This window comes from Solanum verrucosum, unplaced genomic scaffold (genome assembly GCF_900185275.1).
Source record: "Solanum verrucosum unplaced genomic scaffold, falcon-dt-bn FXZP01000114.1, whole genome shotgun sequence".
NCBI classification, from domain to species: Eukaryota; Viridiplantae; Streptophyta; class Magnoliopsida; order Solanales; family Solanaceae; genus Solanum; species Solanum verrucosum.
The window spans coordinates 1,330,722-1,350,408 of NW_026020769.1; the positions used below are offsets into that span (position 1 = coordinate 1,330,722).

Here is a 19,687-nt window from a genome sequence, read left to right on the forward strand (position 1 = left end):
ATACTCGTAGAAATCATGTCATGATAACAATTAATTAAATTTTATATTTATAATTAATTGTTTAATTATTTGTACGTATAACCTTCAATATCTTATCTCATTTTATGAAATAGGCAATAGAACATCGTAAAGTATTGTACAAAGCAAATTCTATCAAGGTTTTTACGTTCAATTTTGAATGGATGTCAAGTGTAGTGATCATACCATAGACAATGACATGTAAATGATAATTCATCGGAGTTTGAAATATGTTGATTATATACTCGTCGAGTAGTTTAACAAATCAAGTCTTATATATTAATGTTTCAATTATGAAATATATTATCAGTTAAATAAATACCGATGATCAATTTGAGGAGATTTATATATTAAATTTGATATTGATAAACTTATGTTGATCGATAAAATTAACTTTATATAATTAGGAGGTGTGTGTGTGTGTGTGTATATATATATATATATATATATATAATATTTTTGACACCTAATTTTGACCGATCTATTCGATTAAATACGTATTTTTAAAATATATTACGAGTTTTAAAATCTTAATCGATTTTTGTCTAAAATTATATATTATAGTATCGCTAATTGACAAAATTATCAATTATTATTATTAAATCATTAATATATATTATTATATTTATCGAGAGTTAAATTAGAAATAACTACTTTATTTAAATGTTTTTAAATTTAGGTGTGTTTAATTTATATGAAAATACTTTAATATAAGTAGTATTTGATTAATTGAATAACATTTCATTAATCTCCCCTTAAATCATTTATGATTTAATATAAATTATTATATTTATCAATAGTTAAACTTGATATAACTACTTTATTTAAATATTTTTAAATTTAGGTGTGTTTAATTTATATGAAAATACTTTAATATAAGTAGTATTTTATTAATTGAATAACATTTCCTTAATCTCCCCTTAAATCATTTAAATTATAACATCTTTTGTTCAGTTTGTTTAATTCATAGCCCTCTTCCTATCCAATTCTATTTCAACTCCAGCCTTTCATATTCAATTACATGTCAATTATGACCATTTGCTTATTTTAATTATAGCCTTTCAACACTTTTCAATTATAGCATATATTTGATTCAATTCGATTCTCAAAACCCCATCCTTTAATCTCAGCCATCCGTTCATCCAAATCAACTACAATATCAAATCTTGATCGTCCATATCATTCAAACCAAAGGCTGAGATCAAATCTTCATTCTTATCTATTTTAAACCAAAAGAACCAAAACCCTAAGCCATCCTTCTTTCTTCATCTTCCTCTCATCTCCTAGCAGCTCAGGCGAAGCAGCGAACGACGCCGACAAGCGAGCAGCTGTGAAAACCAGCCACTATCTCTCCCTCTCCTCTATTCTCCTAGCAGCACAGGCGAAGCAGTGAATGGCGCCGGCCAACGAGCAGCCGCGAAAACCAGTCGGCGATCGGGTGCCGCCTGTGATCTGTTATTCTCGCCAGCAAGCGAAGGCCTCGCCGGCCAGAAGCAGCGCGAGGACCAGCTCCAATAGGCGAGCCTCTTTCTCTCTTCTCCTCCGCTTTAGTGAGGACGACAACAACAAACATCAACTCCAGCTGCTCTGACTAGCGAGCAACCAACTCCAGTGAAGGCGAGGTATTCACCGGCGAACGCCACCGAAGATGACAACAACAACAGCAAGCCAGTGAGACCCTCGCATCTCCATTCCTCTTATCTTTGGTGAAGTTCTAGTAATCCAGGTATTTGATTAATCATCCTACATACATAACCGTACTTATAATAAAGCTAAATTGAAGTTTACATGGTCCAAAAATTTCTCGAACACATTCGTAAATTACTCTAATATTAGAACTCTAAAATTATTCAAATTTATTTAAGCTTTAGTTGTATGAGACTGAAAAAACTAGATAATCAAACTTGGGATGGAAGGAGAAACAATGTCCGTGAATGTAAATTTATTAGGAGTCTAGACTCTCTAGAGAAAAAATAATTCTTGACTCACTTGATCCTTTATCTCAATATGAAACTGACACTCTGAAACAATAGAGTTCATTCCAACAATCTTTGTATGGAAACAGGAAGACATACTGATTCCCATGTAATTTGTGACTTTCATGAAGTTAGTGAGCACTCTTCTGCATTTATTTTATGTAAAGACCGTCTTTGTTTGAAAGATATACAAACACAGCACTAGATAAAACAAACAAGAAATCTTAGAATTAACAAGTGGAGCTTAGGTATAAATAGCCATGTCCTATTGGAGAACCATTCAAGTAAACAAGGCAGAAGGAAGAGCATTCAGTCACCGCTGCCAATGTTATGTATGCACATATGAAAATAGAAAGGCTGCATGAAGTAGTAACATCAAGTCCAACCATTTTACCTTTGAAGTATGGAAACCACTAACATGCGCACATAGATAAGGCCTCAACTTCTGACCTCCTCGAGCGCACAATATTTCAGAAACTAATTTCAGCATGCTCCCATAAAAAAGAAACTTTTAATCAATAAGACAGTATTAGTTATCCATAATGTGTTTAAATTTTTAAAGTTCAAGTACAATGGTTTTCTATAATGTGTTTGTGTCCATCTAACATTGATACTTAACTTTAATTTTGTGATAATTTGTTTGTGTCCATCGAGGGTTGGCTTAGCTTTAAATTAGGTGATAATGTATTTGTTTAGCATAAGTACCAACACTAGTTGATCTTATTGATGTCAAAATTGATTTTCTTGCAAGATCAATTTATGTCCATCTAGTGTTGACACTTAGATTTAAATTTAGAAATAATGTATTTGTTAAGCATAAGTACCAAAACTAGTTGATCCTATTGATGAAAAAATTGATATTCTTGCAAGATCGATTTGTGTCCATCTAGTGTTGATACTAAGCTTTAATTTAGGAATAATGAGTTTGTTAAGCATAAGTACCAACACTAGTTGATCCTATTGATGACAAAATTGATTTCCTTGCAAGATCGATTTGTGTCCATCTAGTGTTGATATTAAGCTTTAATTTCAGAATAATGTGTTTGTTAAACATAAGTACCCAACACTAGTTGATCCTATTGATGACAAAATTGATTTTCTTGCAAGATCAATTTGTGTCCATCTAGTGTTGACACATGGCTTTAAATTTAGAAATAATATATTTGTTCAGCATAACTGCATAAGTACCAACACTAGTTGATCCTATTGATGAAAAAATTGATTTTTTTGCAAGATCGATTTATGTCCATCTAGTGTTGATACTAAGCTTTAATATAGTTAATGTTTGTTAAGCATAAGTACCAACTCTAGTTGATCCTATTGATGACAAGATTGATTTGTGTCCATCTAGTGATGATATTAAGCTTTAATTTTCGTATAATGTGATTGTTAAACATAAATATCAATTTGGCGAGTTGAATTTCAAACACTATTTTCCAATTTCAAGAATGTTAAGATTGTCGGCTGCCTAATGACACGTTTGAAGACGTGATCTGAAGCAGAGTTTTGTAAGCTTTTCGAACCTTTGAAGTTTCTACCAAAGAATTCAGTGGGATTGCAGAAGCTTGTTATCGTAACAAAGAGAAGAAAATGTTTCACTTGTTCAAAGAACTATGTTATGACATTTATCACCGTTCACTAGGAAATTGTTAGACAACCGAAAATCACAACAAATTTCGTGATTGTTTATCAAGAGTTTGCTTAGCCAACCGTTATAAATAATCACGAAATTTGTTGTAGTGTTTCTAGTCACTGCAATAAATACATATTTATCAAGGAAATATAAGGTGTTTCTAGCCGTTATAAAGTCGTTTTTGTAATAGTGGCATGACAAGGTTGGAAACACCTTATATTGTAGCTTTTGATTTACTTAGTGGTAATTTGAACTTGCAGTATTTCAAATGTTATGATGGTTGCTTTGCTCCTTAGAAGACTTTATTGCACTCTAGACATTGCATATGTACTTGGAACATTTTGCAATTTTTTAAACTTGGAATTATCAAAATTGACAAACTTACAAACCAAATGTTTTCTCATTAAAAAAAAGACTTTTTAGATATAATTTTTTTGTTATATTATATATATAAAAAGGATATTGAACTTTGCACTAATTTGGTGTTTCTTATTTTGAAATTCTGTCTGCGCCACAAAATATGGAAGAATGTGAGTCTGCAAGTATAAGGTATGAATCGATTCCCCAATCTATTGATTTAGCTCATAACAATCTTCTTATTGGGATCATTATGTATGAAGTACAACTGAGTGAGAATTGAATTGTGATATGAAAACTTGGAATTTGTGGGTTTACATTTCAGGAATTTTTAATTGTATTTTGGTGTCTATTTTATATGTCCCAAGTGTTACTATGGTGAAATTGATCTATTCACTATGAAAAAACATAGTTGATGTCATTGTCTTTCGGATTTTGTTAATCTGTAGTGGTATTTGGTGATGTTTCGGCCGTTGATGCAAGTCTTGATCTTAATTGCTAGCATCAAATGAATGTGACACAATATTTAAAGTAGGCCCTGTATCGAAAACATATAGACAATTGTTATATTTAGTGTGTTCATAGGAAGTGGACGCAAAATAACTTTTATCATATCAAATACATGTAATCACACATTCACATCTAACTTAAGTAAGTGACTTGAGGACAAGAAAGGATGAATTAAGTCGTGAAATATGCAATTTATTACGGAAGTTGTTTTAAGTATGTTATTTCAAAGACATAAAAGAGAGGTGAGCGAAAATACAATTTTCCTTTTAGTGTTTTAGGATCTGATTCCTTCATCTGCAATTTTTTTTTGAAATTTCTATAAAAATAACTCTGTTGTCTGTTGGTAAGCTTTGAAGAAATTTTAATGATTGTTTTTTTTTTTAATTTTTAAATAAATGTGGCAGGGTGAATGGTTTTAGTCCTATATAGTCCTGTAGGACTGTTTTAGTTGCAAAAAAGTTTGAAAATGCTTTTATAGCAATTGATTTTCATCTTTGTGTTGTATACTTTGTACTTCTAAACTCAAAAGAAATGCAAAGTTTTTCATGTAGTCTGCAAGATACATTAGGGTAGAACTATTTTGCTTTTAACCTAAGTTGCTCAGATTTGGGTGAGGGTGTTCGATGATGTGAATTTAGAGGTCGGATTCTTCATGATCTTAATTTCATGATATAGGGGTACGGATCCAAGTACAAATACTTAGACTATGATTTGGGGGTAGAAATATGGTGATTGAAAGAACTTTCTTCTATTTGAATAGATCAAATACTAGGTATATTATCTACACTTCTATTTATTTCAACATGCCATTTTTTTTATATATACTTCTCCCAAACGTAGTAATTTCCTTTCTTGATGACGTTATTCGACAGGTCCTGATGTTATCGTTAAGACCACGAATAAAGGAGGGTGATAATAACTAGAGGGGCTACCCCTTGAAGTAAATACATCTCATTATAGTACCAAGCAAGAAGTTGGTATGTAGGACACGTCCCTTTTCAATTGTTTTGTGTAATAAGTTTTTATTAACTATGCCTCTGAAATTGAAGATAAGATTTTGATCAAATGCTAGCTTAATCTAAAGTTTGTTTGAGCATGAGACATTTCATTACTGGTGACCACCGCAGGAGATAACTTTTTTTACTTGATTATCTTAAAACATCATTTCGAACCTTGTAGGTACTCTCGGACACAACTTTTCTAATTCTTCTTTGGATCTCTTCTTCTTCTTCTTCTTCTTCTATTTGTCTTGTTCTCTAGCAGCTTGCATGAAGGACCAATTTTATGTGAATTTTATCATCACGCCAACTAAAGAAATTAAGAGATCTGGCGTCAATCAATATTTGGCGTACTAAATAATTTTATAGTTTGGAACATGTGATCCTTTTGTTATTTTAAGTCCTCCTCTTTTGAGTGATACATTTGACAATCGGAGCCTTTTTCTTGCACTATAGTTCTACCAAATATAAGCTATAGATTGTAGTAGAGAGGTTGTTTATGATAGAACGTCGACTTAATTAAAAAATAAAAAAATTCAAAGCAATTTGAAAAAGGAAGGGATGTATTAATTAAAATTTCCTGCTTTCACTATTTCATGGCCTAAGATTGTCACAACTACTAAAATGCCAGTATAAGATTGATGTCAAAGTCTAATCTTTGTCTCACGATGTTTGAAATTCAATAAAAAATCACTAGGTGGGCAAAATATTCTATTCATATAAAAGTCACGTGGACATTTGATTTCAAGTCCACTCATTGATTTCGAGAAAACCAAATCGATTAGCTATAAGAGAATCGAGGCTTGCTTAGTAAAAACAACAAAAACTAATGTCATTTAAACTAATTTACACAAGAAAATGTTGCAATATCTCATATTTTAGTTGATGAAAGACTGATTAACTATGCAAGACATAAGGCACAATCAGCTTGTTATGCCTCAATTTACTATAGAACTTGAGTAGTCAGTTATCAGTTTCCTAATGATCCAACTTTAGGGTGGAGGAATAGTTCAGCAAAGCCTAAGGGTCATTTTATTTCATACCTTAATGCCAAAAAGTTAGTTTCTAAGGGGTGCATCTATCATGTAGTCTGAACTAATGACTCTAGTGTTAAGACATCGCCTCTTTAGTTAGTCCCAGTTATGAGGGAGTTTCTAGAGGTCTTTCTAGATGATCTTCCGGGAGTCTCTCCTGAAAGGGAAATAGACTTTGGGATAGATATCCTTCCAAATACTTAAGCGATCTCTATTCCGCCATATATAATGGATCCAACTTAGTTGAAAGAAAAATTGAGAGATATTCTTGATAAGGGTTTCATCCAGCCAAGTGTCTCACCTTGGGGTGCTCTGGTATTATTCATGAGAAAGATGGTTCCCTTAGAGTGTGTATCGATTACCGCTAGTTGAACAAAGTCACCATAAAGAATAAGTACCCCCTTCCGAGATTTAATGCCTCTTTGACCAACTTCGGGATGCCACTTGCTTCTATAAGACAGACCTCAGAGCTGGCTATCATGAGTTGAGGGTGACATAAAGTGACATCTTGAAGATAGATTTTAGGACCCGTTATGGTCATTATGAGTTCCTAGTTATGTCCTTTGGATTGACTAATGCTTATGCAACATTAATGGTCATGCCGGTTTCTATAGAGGGTTTATTAAAGATTTATTCAAGATCGCTATGCCATTATGTAGACTTCTTGGTAAGAGAGCACATTTGTTTTTGATGACACTTGTATGATGGCTTTCAAGATACGCAAGGAGAAACTTGTCTTAGCCCCAATAATCATTACCCCTGATTGGAATCTCCCTTTTGAAATGATGTGCGATGCTAGTGGTTTGGTTTTAGGGGCAGTTCTTGGGCAATGCAAAAACAAGTTCTTTCATCCTATCTATTATGCTAGTAAAATGGTGAATTGTACTCAAAAGAACTACACTATAACAGAACAAGAGTTGTTGATTGTGGTATATGGGTTTGAGAAGTTTCGAGCATATTTGTTGGGTACCAAAGTGGTAGTTCACACGAACTACGTAGCCTTAAGGCACCTGATGGCGAAGAAAGAGGCTAAGCCAAGGTTGATCCGATGGGTGTTATTTCTTCAAGGATTTGAAATATAGGTGAAGGATAGAAATGGGTGTGAAAACCAAGTAGCTGACCATCTTTCAAGGTTGGAGGCAGATGCTAGAGTTGTTGAGGAGAAAGACGTTGATAATGCTTTTCTAGATGAATCGGTAATGGTAATTTCCACACCCTCTATTCCTTGTTATACTGATTTTGCGAATTTCGTTGTGTGTGGTTTGTTACCTGATGATATGAGTAGTCATTAAAAGAGTAAATTCCTATTATATTTGAAGAGGTATATATGGGGTGAACCTTTCTTGTTTAGAGAATATGCTAATAATATTATTTAGCATTGTGTGCCTGATGTAGATGTGAATGAGATCCTTGAAGCTTGTCATGACTCCCCAACATGTGGTCATCAGGGGGCGTTCGTACAACCTCTTAAGTCTTACAATGTGGTTACTATTGGCCAACAATGTTCAGGGATGCTCAGGCACTTTGCAAGTGTTGTGTCCAATGTCAATTCCAAGGGATTATATCTAGAAGACATGAATTGCCTCTTCCACAATTCCTTGCGATTGAATTGTTTGATGTTTGGGGAATAGATTTAATGGGACATTTCCTTAGCTCTTTTGAGAATAAGTGCATTCTTGTGGTAGTGGACTATGTTTCCAAGTGTGTCAAAGCGATGACATTACCAAACAATGAAGTGCAAATTGTCACAAATTTCGACAAAAAGAACATATTCACTAGGTTTGGTACCCTAAGAGACATTATAAGTGATGTTGGGTCCCCTTTTTTACAATTGATAGTTTGAAACCCTCCTCTCAAAATATGGGGTCAAGCACAAAGTTGAAACGCCATACCATCCACAATTGACCAGCCAAGTTGAAGTATCTAATCGAGAAATAAATAACATTTTGGCCAAAACTGCGAATGTCCATTGTACCGATTAGTCGAGCAAGCTTAATGATGCTCTTTGGTATTACCATACATCACTCAAATCTCCCATTGAAATGTCACCTTACAAGTTAGTGTTTGGTAAGGCTTGTCATTTTCTAGTGTAGTTGGAACACAAAAGTTTATGGGCATTGAAGAAGATAAATCTTAACAGGGATATTGCTTCCAGAGGTCGTGTACACCAAATCATTGAGCTAGATGAATTCCATTTGAAAGCCTACGAAAGCCCCACTCTATATTAGGAAAAAGTTAAGTGGTAGCATAAAGCTAAGATACTACCTAATGATTTCTGAGTGGGGGATTTGGTCCTACTGCTCAATTCAAGGTTGAAGCTATTCCAAGGTAAGCTCAAGTCCTAGTGGACTGGTCTGCACACTGTCACCCACGTGTATGACAATGGGGCGATTAAGCTTGAAGATGCAAAGGGGGTAAGGTTCAAGGTTAATGTGCATAAGTCTTACTTTGGAGGAAATCAGGATGTGCGGGTTGTTGAAGTGGTGTATTTGGATGATATTTGAAGATCATATCCACGTCGTACCACGACGTTAAATTAGGAGCTTCTTGAGAGGCAACCCAAGTCTTAGTTGTTTTCAACAACGTGGGTGTTCACATGTGCAAGTGTTGTGTAATAGACAATGGTAAGAGAAGATCGACGATCCATCGAGTACAATAGGCATTGCTCCAACGAGCTTGCCTAGCGGGGGACTCAAGTTTAGGTGTTTACTGTCTACTTCGTTGATACTCATGACCTACTAAGCAATGCGCCCATTCCATTGGGCTAACCCGCTGCAGTCCGCCTAATCTGACATGAAACATGGGTAACCCACTAGTGATTTCAGGGATGGTCATGTAGGAAAAGGAAATCGTCCCATGCTCGTTGGGAGATTATGGTGTTTCCCGTTGAAGTAAATGATATATTGTCATACACTAGAACCCCAATAGGCAATCCGATTTCACTTGGAGATCCATCGATCAATGATAGCTTAGTGAATGTTTCTACCTTCATCTCTTTCTAACATTCATATGCATAGAGAGCACTGCTCTTTCCTTTATAGTGGGGTGAGGCATATTGTAAAAGGGCCCAAATAGTATCCCCTTTTGACTTTAGTTAGCTATTTTAAGTATTAGAGTGCTCTTTTGATGTTTTCTCTCTATTTTGGTTTCTCTCTTGATAGTGCAACCCCCCATGAGTTTAAAATTGTGAAATGCTAGAAGTTCTCATTGATAAAAAGTTGAGGATTAATTGTGTTCAATATCGATGTCTTGAATAGTTCTCATGATCAGCATGATGCATTGTGTTGGTGTTGCGAGAATGAAATTGATGTGGTTAAACCTTTGAGTAATCTCTTTGAATCTTTTGTTGAATAGCTACATTTTGATGTGAGACTTGCAATGAACATCACACGTACACTTTTGATTTTCTTTATATGTGCTAAATGAGTGAATTTCCAAGTTTCATGTGTAGTGAGGTTTTACTTGAAAGCATGCATGAGGAGTCTTAGGATTTGCCTTGTTGGTCCAATTGTGTGACTTTTGGTGAATGTGAGACATGATCTTGGGCAATAATTCAATGTGGGAACCAAATTGTCCATAAAGCCTTTGTGACTACCTTGTGAGGGTGTGAATCCATGTTGGCACCACTTGAGGCTAACTTATTTGTTGACAACCAAAAGAAACCTCTTGAACAAAATTATCCCTACCTTCTAACTAAAAATCCTTTAGAAGCATTGTGATTTTTTAATAGCCAACTTAGGCGAAAACCCTAAGTTGGGGGTATGGAAAGGAAGGGTGAATGCAAGCCAAGTGAAGGGCAAAAAGAAGGAACCCCTCCTACAAATCCATTTATTAGGAGTTTCATTTTTATTTTTAATATTACTAGGGGGAAAGTTGACTGCTGTGTTTGATATTCATGAAGTGGGATTCCCACATAGTTGGAAATATTTTCATGGATACAACTGAAACGTGCACCACTAGAGACCAGTTTATTACATCATCTAAATAGGCCATAAGTTCAACGTTCTCCCTATATCTAAAATCTAAAAGGTTTGCAAAAAGAAGGAACCCCTCCTTATAAAAAAATGCCTTGAAAAAGTGAGAATGAAAAGAGAAGTGAATGAAATAAAATGGGATTCCAAATAATTCAGTGAAGAGCTAAAGTTTGAGTTCTCAAAATTGGTAAAGAAGGAAAAGAACTTGAGAAGAGGTAATGATGATTGCAACAACGCTTTGAAAGAGTCAAATCGCTAGTCCAAATTGACCATGCTTTAACCCTCAGCCCCATTCCAAGATGAAAAGATCCTTGAGATCTTTCATGAACTACGAGGTGTGATGATTGGAAAATATGGTCAAACCTATGGGACAAAAAGCTTGCATGTGTTTCTCACTTGGGAGAGTGAGAGTTACATTGATCCCTATTACCTTTGTTAATTTGCTTCGTGAGAGCATGGAATCATTCTTGATGTGAGGTCACTTGAATGCATTTGTTGAAACATGTTCTTACATTAGACAAGAAGTTGAAGTGAGCTTGAACTTGTATTTTTACTAGTTAGTCAACATTTGAAGCTTTTTGATCATGATTTAGGGTAACATGCTATTGCGAATAGTCTTGTTGTGGCACTTGTATTTTATCTCTCATTGAGTACTGTTGTAGACACCCTTATTGAGCTTATTGTATTCTTGATTTACTTGAGAAAAACAAAATTTTAAGTTGGGGGTGTTGATGAGTGGTAGATTTGCACTCATTTAAGGTCCATTTAGCTCAATGATTAGTGTCCTCAATGCCTAATTTTTTCAAATTTTGACTGAATGTTGATGATTTGTAGATATGAAGGTAATTGTGTAACAACCAGAAAATACTAACAAGAGTCGCATGTCGATAAACAACTGCTTAATTATTACAATATGTTTAATTCTCATTTTGGAAACTTGAAATAATGTTATATTTGCAACCTTGCTTAAAATAATTGTGATCGTAATTTAATGTATTGTATGGGGGTATTTGCGTCATGTTTTAATTAGAAATATGTATAGCTTTCAACAGAGGTGAAGGATATATATATAGGTGTATATGTATGCATTTGGGCAGCACACAAGTATTTGGGCAGCCAACTTTTATGGACAGGTGTGTATATGATAAGCACCTCTTGTGTTACTATATTTTGACACCTCCTCTTAGGAAATTCGTCTCACCTGAAGTATAAGACCCTTAGAACATTATCTAACCTGTTGTTCTTCAAGATCACAAGAGAAAATCTTGGTCCTTTTGGCTGGAAATCGAGTTACACTCTTCTCTTTGGTAAGTGGTAAAACCTGTTTTTGAGCTGGGTAGCGTTTAGTAGATTAAGCATATCTCGTTCTATTGAACTTTGTTAACTGTGAATAAATATGATTTGGAGAGATAATTCGTATATGTACAACTCTTATCTTTATGTTAAACTCTAATTTACTTGTTATGGATTCGAAATATGGGACGCATCATAGGACAAGTTCTGTCCAGATTCTGTAGTTTGTAATCCTGTATGGACAACTGTTAGTGTTTTGAATATAACTTTTTATGCAAAATACATTTTGGAGTGATTCTTCGTTGTTTGCAACCTTAAGAGAGGTATCTACATCTTTCATGAAGATTATACAGTCCAGTTTTGCCGTTTGCCATTTCAAATCTTAGTTGCCACATGATGCACTAGGATGGCCAAAATTTACTGTTTGGGAGCATAGTCGTATTTGTACAGGCTAGGCGTACTTGTGATGATAACCCTATTTTACGTCATCATTATTAAGCTGATAGAAAGTAAATAAGTTATTGAATTCATTTTTTAAGGTTGTATATCCTCGTGAACTAGTTGAAGACTTTGATACGTTGCTAGGGCTACGGTTTGACTCGTGGAGTTTTGTTGGACTGTTTTTGTGCTAAAGAACTGCGGTTTGTGTATAAAAGTACACTTGTACTCTTTTTACCTGCTGGTATATCTGAAAGTTATCGTGGTAACTTGGTTACCTCTTGTCACTTTGCATTGTCGTATTGATATTCTTTAATACATTAAAGACGCTTATGTAACTCGCCCACTTGTACGGATTGTTTGATCACTTAGCACTCTTGTTGGGACCTTGTCCTTCTTGTGGCTGTGACTTTTTCACTCTTGGCATGCCTCTTGGTTTAGATCATTTGCCATCTTGACTCTGGATTTTTAGTTCGTCTTAAGAATGGAAGTTGTCCATTTTAAGTACGAACTAGGAAGCCATTTTTTAATATGGTTCTTGGTTCTCTTGATTATTGGGTTTTGACCCTTCTTGATACCTGCTCGTTCTTGGTGTGACGACATGAGGTATATATTGGGTGAGCCTTGTTATTGAATTTCTTGAAAAGTTGTGCTATGAGCATTCTTGACATTTGGACCTTTATATATTGAACTTGATACTCCTTGTATATTGTTTACTGATTTTTTTTCGATCGTGCCGCCCTTGACTTGAGAATGATAACTTGGTGAATTTAAGGGCTCCAAACCTAGAGTTTGTACACCACTGAGCTATAGGGGTTGTTCGCGATGATGCTTGAAGCTGGCTATTGATGATGGAGATTTTGAAAGCCTTAAGGAAGATCACATTTGCATATAGGCATATATATTTTGTATAACCTTGGGACTTGTACATGATCTTTGTGCCGTATATTTTACAGGAGATTTGGAGGGCTGATTTGGTCATGTCACCATGGATTGTAATATAAGTATGGTTATACGTTTTTATCTTTTTGAGATGTGTAAACCCAAGTGTTGTAATATTCTAATTTGCTATATGTCTTGAAAGTTGTGTGAAGCATGAGCCGCCTGATTTCGGTACTCGGAAGCTTGTAATATTCTTGGTATTTCACCCTCGAGTGTGAGGTTAACATATGCATGAAGATCTGGTCGGTTAATTGCTTAAATATTTTTTTTTTTTTTGGAGTTCGTTATGAATCTAATCCTTCTACTAGATTAAAATCAGTATGCCCTCATTAATTGGTTTTAAATGTCGCAAGTATTTAATTAGATTTCTTGTTTAGGTAGTGGTATCGTCTTGAAAGGATTGCTTCAAGTGTTGGTATTAGATCCTAGGTTTGTGGTTCTAGGACTTTTGTTGTGAATTACTAATATAGTTGTTTGCTTTCAAAAAGGGTTCTATTTAGATCATTTGTTCGCTTATATGGTTTAAGATAATTGCATCGCATGTAGAGTGCATATGCATCTAGTACCTGTCCCTAATGCAATGTGATCTTCCCTTTTGAAAGAATTAAGTTATGGCCAGTTCTTCTGACCGACCTATGGAAGCTGCTCGTGAAGGTTCGGGTGCCTCTGTTTCCCAACCTCATGCACTGGAAGGGGTTGGAGAACATATCTCAAATCAGTATGTTCCCCACACTAGTGTTTCTGAAGTGGGAAACCATCAGGGTGTAAGAGCTAGTCCACATCCTCACATGAATCATGGTACTCAAACCATGAATCCTCATTTTCAACAAATGGCTGAATTCTTCGACCATATTGCTGAATCGATACATGATCCCCACATGATTAACTTTGAGAAAATTAGGAAAATGGGTGGAGAGGAGTTTGAAGGCACTGTTGATCCCACATATCTTGAACAATGGCTTGATCGCATGGAGAGGGTATTTGAGCAGTTGGAGTGTTCAGATGTTGCCAAATTTAAGTATGCTATTTCACTATTACAAAAGGATGCTTATGATTGGTGGGTAAGTGTTCCGAATGCCAAGGTAAAACCTTCTGTTCTTACTTGGGATGATTTTCTTAAGGAATTTCGTATGAAGTATGTCCCACCTGCTTATTGTGATGCAAAGAAAAAGGAGTTTTTGAATCTAAGGTAACGAGGCATGTCTATTGCTGAATACGAACAAAAGTTTCAAAGGCTCTCTCGCTATGCTGGTGGTATTATTAAAGAGGAAAAAGACAAGTGCATGAAATTTGAAGACAGTTTAAATGATTCCATTAGGAAGAATGTGGCGATCCTGCAACATGAGAAATTTTATAAGTTAGTGTCTGCTGCTTTTACTTGGGAACAAATTGATAAAGAAGAAACTAGTAGAAATGAAAACAGATTCCAAAAGCCTAGACCAGATTTTGGGGGTCCATCCAAAAGGGGAAGGTTTGATAATTCTAAGGCTGGTAGTGATAACAGGCCACCTCAACAAAGGCAAAACAAATCAGAAGTTTCTACAACTAGCACTCCAAATTTTGGCCAAAGCAAGCCTCACGTTCCTACTTGTCCACAATGTGGAAAGAATCATTATGGCACTTGCAGGAGAGCTTCTGGTGCATGTTTCAATTGTGGGAGCTTTGATCATAAAGTGAAAGATTGCCCTAATCCTTGTAATGCTCCTTCCTTTAAAACTGAATGCTCAGTTCATAAGCCTTCTGTTAATCCTCCTTAAACTAATACAGGTGCCACTACTAGAAATTTGATCTATTGCCACAGTTCATGTACCGTTGCAATAGACTTTCCTACCGTAGCCATTGGTCTAATGCAACGGTTAAAGCAACCACTACAACAGATCAGGTAGCAATAGATCTGTTGCTATGGTTATGTGCGACGGTTCAAAAAACCGTAGCAGTAGATAGACCTATTGCCACAGTTTTAATTTTAATAAGTTGCCAATGCTTAGTATCGTATTGCTACGGTTATGAACCGTTGGAAAAGAGTTTTATGCATCAGTTCTTTTGAGGCTATGGCTACAATTTTTCTTTCTATTCAAAAACCATTTCATTCTATTGCGACGGTTGTTATAGGGTAATGCAACGGTTATTACAGAATAATGCGATAGCTGTTACATGGTAATGAAACGGTTATTATAGGGTACTGCAACAATTCTTACTTTCTGCAATAGTTGTTATTAAGCTATTGCAACGTGTGTGTGTGTGTGTATATATATATATATATATATATATATATATATTATCGGTGAACTTCCATAAATATTATATTATTGAGCTATTGCAGTAATTTTATAACATAAAATACACATAAATCGTTCACGAAAAGAAATGTTCATTACCAAAATTATAATTCAAGATCCATAAAACCAAAATATATCTACAAATATATTTTTACCATTCAAAAAAGGTGAAACACAAGCATGCACCACACAGTTTTCAATCTTCAAAAATAAAAGATTTCTAGAACATCAGTAAAGTTAACATTAACAATATTTCAGCTTCTATGTCAAGTCTTCACTACTGCTTTCATCGCCTTCTTCGATTTCATCACCTACATACAATTAGAAAAAATATAAATAATTTAGCTATTTTTTCGCAAAAGCTTAATGGCTCCACAGTAGTCATATATTACAAAGTTATTACTCTATATCTAAGACATACATATAATTCAATAAACTCAAATAACATTAAACTATATATATGGAGTATGGACTAATCTCAAACTTTTCCGCAACTTCATTGCTGCCATAGATGCTTTAGCTTGGGGAGTTGGAAGTCTATAATCCCAAAATGAATGCATGTATCTCATCCCAACTGGAGACAGTGTAAAGAATACCATACATCCCGGCCCCTCCAACCAGAACAACTACCTTCAGCTAGTTCTCTCTGTTTTGTTACCAAACCAGCGAACAAAGGAACAAAAGAAATACCAAACTGGTCGCCATCATGTATGTGTAATGTTCATGACTTCTAGCTAATAATAGAAGATAATGGAAGCAAAGGAACCATATGGACAGTGACAACTAGTTCAAATTAAGGTTTAGTTGTTGTTTTTACTGTTACATTAAATCTGGTGCCTGTCAGAAATACTTTTAGTTCAGTAGATACTCTCTACCCTACAAAGATAGGGGTAAGGTCTGTCTCCTACACTCCCTAGACCCCACTAGTAGGGATTACACTAGGTGAATTGTTGTTGTTTGTAGAAATAATGAGAGATAAAGATGGACTAGTGCATACAACATGGGTATAGGCTCACAACAGCCAACCTCCATCGGCACTCCACCAGTGTATTCAGGACCTTCAGAGGCTCACAAATCAGCTGGAAATCTTAAAGTGCAATCACATATATAGAGAGGCAAACTGTACAACTGACTTCCTATTTAAATGGTTCGACATTCTACAACAATTACACCTACCAGTAGCTGCCCAGGTTGGCCAAAGGAAGCCATGTTTTAGAAAAATTGGGTTTGACTAATTTAGTGGTATGATACCCAATAGGTTTATCTACAAGCTATATACTTAAAATATAAAAAGAATCTGCATTTTCATATTTCATGTAATAAACAATCACAAGATGCCACTTCTGATGAACATATCCTAGAATATATAGTATGGCCAGTCGAAGAAGTGAAATGATTTAGAATAGTAGATGCATCTCTCATTTGCATTAAACACAACATATTTCGGGATTCAAAGAATCTATCAAAAAAACTGCACTATTAACAACCATTTATAGTTATTGTTCTTGCCTTAAGTAGTAGGTTTTTTCATGTTACTCATCCCACTATGTCACCTAAATTGGGATTGATGTCTATGTTTTCCCAAAGATAATTTACTTCTAGTCTTTAAGAGGGGATATGTAAGGTTGAAACAAGTTCCCCACTTAAATTTTATGGTATGCATAACTAGTCTTTGTAAACAGGTTGGACTTGGGAGCAACTTTGGCTCATGAAATGATGCACACTGGATGAAGATCCAAGGTGCTTTCCAGCTTTCTACTATAATCTATAGTTGGTTTTGTCTAATTTAAACTACAAATAATGGAAAATAAACTAGTGAACAACATTCCTAATAAATCTGTCTTTTTCTCTATGATATATAGGGTATGAGAAGCTGTCCCTAAACATCGCAAAAGGTATTTGTGAAGTTATAGCTCACAAGTGGATAGAATGGCAATCTTTTTCTGGTGATGAAAACACAGAAGGTACAAGTGAACAAGCTCAGTTCTTGAGAAATCTGAAAGAGTTTCTGAAAGATGGAATTGAAAAAAACCATTCAAGCAGACTATTCTATGTGTAAAATTCTTTTTGGATAGGTTTAAGTTGTGTTGTTTCAGCACAATTTCACCACAAATAAGCTCCACAATTTAGTACATGACACTTCAAAATATAAATGCAGTTTTCAGCACATTCACATTTTTAGAGCACATTCAAAAATTTCTGCAGATTCTGGCTAGGACTCTAAAAACTTCACAATAATAATCTGTACAATTCAATATAATCTGCACAATGCCCACATCTGCATTGAGCAGGCAAAGAAAGTCACCAACTGAACCTCCAACGTAAATTGTACTAAACCATAGTAACTCATGGAAGGTCTTTGGTTTAACCCTCCATATCACCATCAATAGGAAAATGAAGAAGAAGAGCAAAAAAAAAAGAGTCGCAATAGAAAAATAAACAAAGTCGCAACAGAGAAAGGAAATAGAGTTGCAAGAGAAACATAAAGAAGAAGAAGAAACACACAAAACATAGAATTAGTGACACCAACCTTGCTTAGCCCCTTGAATAGAAGTAGGTTCGCTTGGTGAAGGAATGGACAATGCTGCCAGTATGTTAGAATCAATTAATCCCGCATGCTTGAGTTGTGCAATTACATCTGCAATAACTCCTAGTCGCACGGTTTTCTTTTGTTCCTCCATTTGTTTCTCCATTTTCTGCATCCTTTCTTGCATTTGCTGCATTCCATCAGTTGTTGCATTTAAAGTTGATTCTGAATTGTCAACTTTTTTTTTCAAAGTAGTCTTCGTAACTCCTACTCCATATAGTCTTAGGCGTCCCGGATGTTCAGGACCACAAAAATGCTAACAAGAGTCGCATGTCGATAAACCACTGCTTAATTATTACAATATGTTTAATTCTCATTTTGGGAACTTGAAATAATGTTATATTTGCAACCTTGCTTAAAATATTTGTCATCGTAATTTAATGTATTGTATGGGGGGTATTTGCGTAATGTTTTAATTAGAAATATGTATAGCTTTAAAAGGAGGTGAAGGATATATATATATATATATATATATATATATATATATATATATATATATATATATAAAGGTGTATATGTATGCATTTGGGCAGCACACAAGTATTTGGGCAGCCAATTTATATGGACATATGTGTATATGATAAGCACATCTTGTGTTACTATATTTTGATACCTCCTCTTAGGAAATTCGTCTCACCTGAAGTATAAGTCTCTTATAACATTATCTAACCTGTTGTTCTTCAAGATCACAAGAGAAAATCTTGGTCCTTTTGGCTGGAAATCGAGTTACACTCTTCTCTTTGGTAAGTGGTAAAACCTGTTTTTGAGCTGGGTAGCGTTTAGTAGATTAAGCATATCTCGTTCTATAGAACTTTGTTTACTGTGAATAAATATGATTTGGAAAGATAATTCGTATATGTACAACTCTTATATTTATGTTAAACTCTAATTTGCTTGTGATGGATTCGAAATATGGGACGCATCATAGGACAAGTTCTGTCCAGATTCTGAAGTTTGAAATCCTGTATGGACAACTGTTAGTGTTTTGAATATATCTTTTTATCCAAAATCCATTTTGCAGTGATTCTTGGTTGTTTGCAACCTTAAGAGAGGTACCTACATCTTTCATGAAAAGTATACAATCCAGTTTTTCCATTTTCCATTTCAAATCTTAGTTGCGACATGATGCACTACGATTGCCAAAATTTACTGTTTGGGAGCATAGTCGTATTTGTACAGGATCGGCGTACTTGTGATGATAACCCTATTTTATGTCACATTATTGAGCTGATAGAAAGTAAATAAGTTATTGAATTCATTTTTTAAGGTTGTATATCCTCGTGTACAAGTTGAAGACTTTGATACGCTACTAGGTCTATGGTTTGACTCATGGAGTTTTGTTGGACTGTTTTTGTGCTAAAGAACTGAGGTTTGTGTATAAGCTTATACTTGTACTCTTTTTACCTGCTGGTATATCTGAAAGTTATCTTGGTACCTTGGTTACCTCTTGTCACTTTGCATTGTCGTATTGATATTCTTTAATACATTAAAGACGTTTATGTAACTCGCCCACTTGTACGGATTGTTTGATCACTTAGCACTCTTGTTGGGACCTTGTCCTTCTTGTGGCTGTGACTTTGTCACTCTTGGCATGCCTCTTGGTTTGGATCATTTGCCATCTTGACTCTGGATTTTTAGTTCGTCTTAA

General features: G+C 35.0%; 1 protein-coding gene and 1 pseudogene across 1 annotated transcript; both read right to left on the reverse strand.

Annotated features, from left to right (window-relative positions):
- Positions 1-1,387: 1,387 nt before the first annotated feature.
- LOC125812823 (uncharacterized) lies at positions 1,388-2,484 on the reverse strand (annotated as a pseudogene).
- A 13,229-nt stretch (positions 2,485-15,713) lies between these two features.
- Positions 15,714-18,175, reverse strand: LOC125812824 (uncharacterized). Its single transcript, XM_049492284.1, has 2 exons — positions 17,983-18,175; positions 15,714-15,763 (listed from the first exon to the last, which is right to left on the reverse strand). Exons 1-2 carry the CDS (start codon positions 18,173-18,175, stop codon positions 15,714-15,716), a joined length of 243 nt encoding a protein of 80 aa, XP_049348241.1.
- Positions 18,176-19,687: the final 1,512 nt, after the last annotated feature.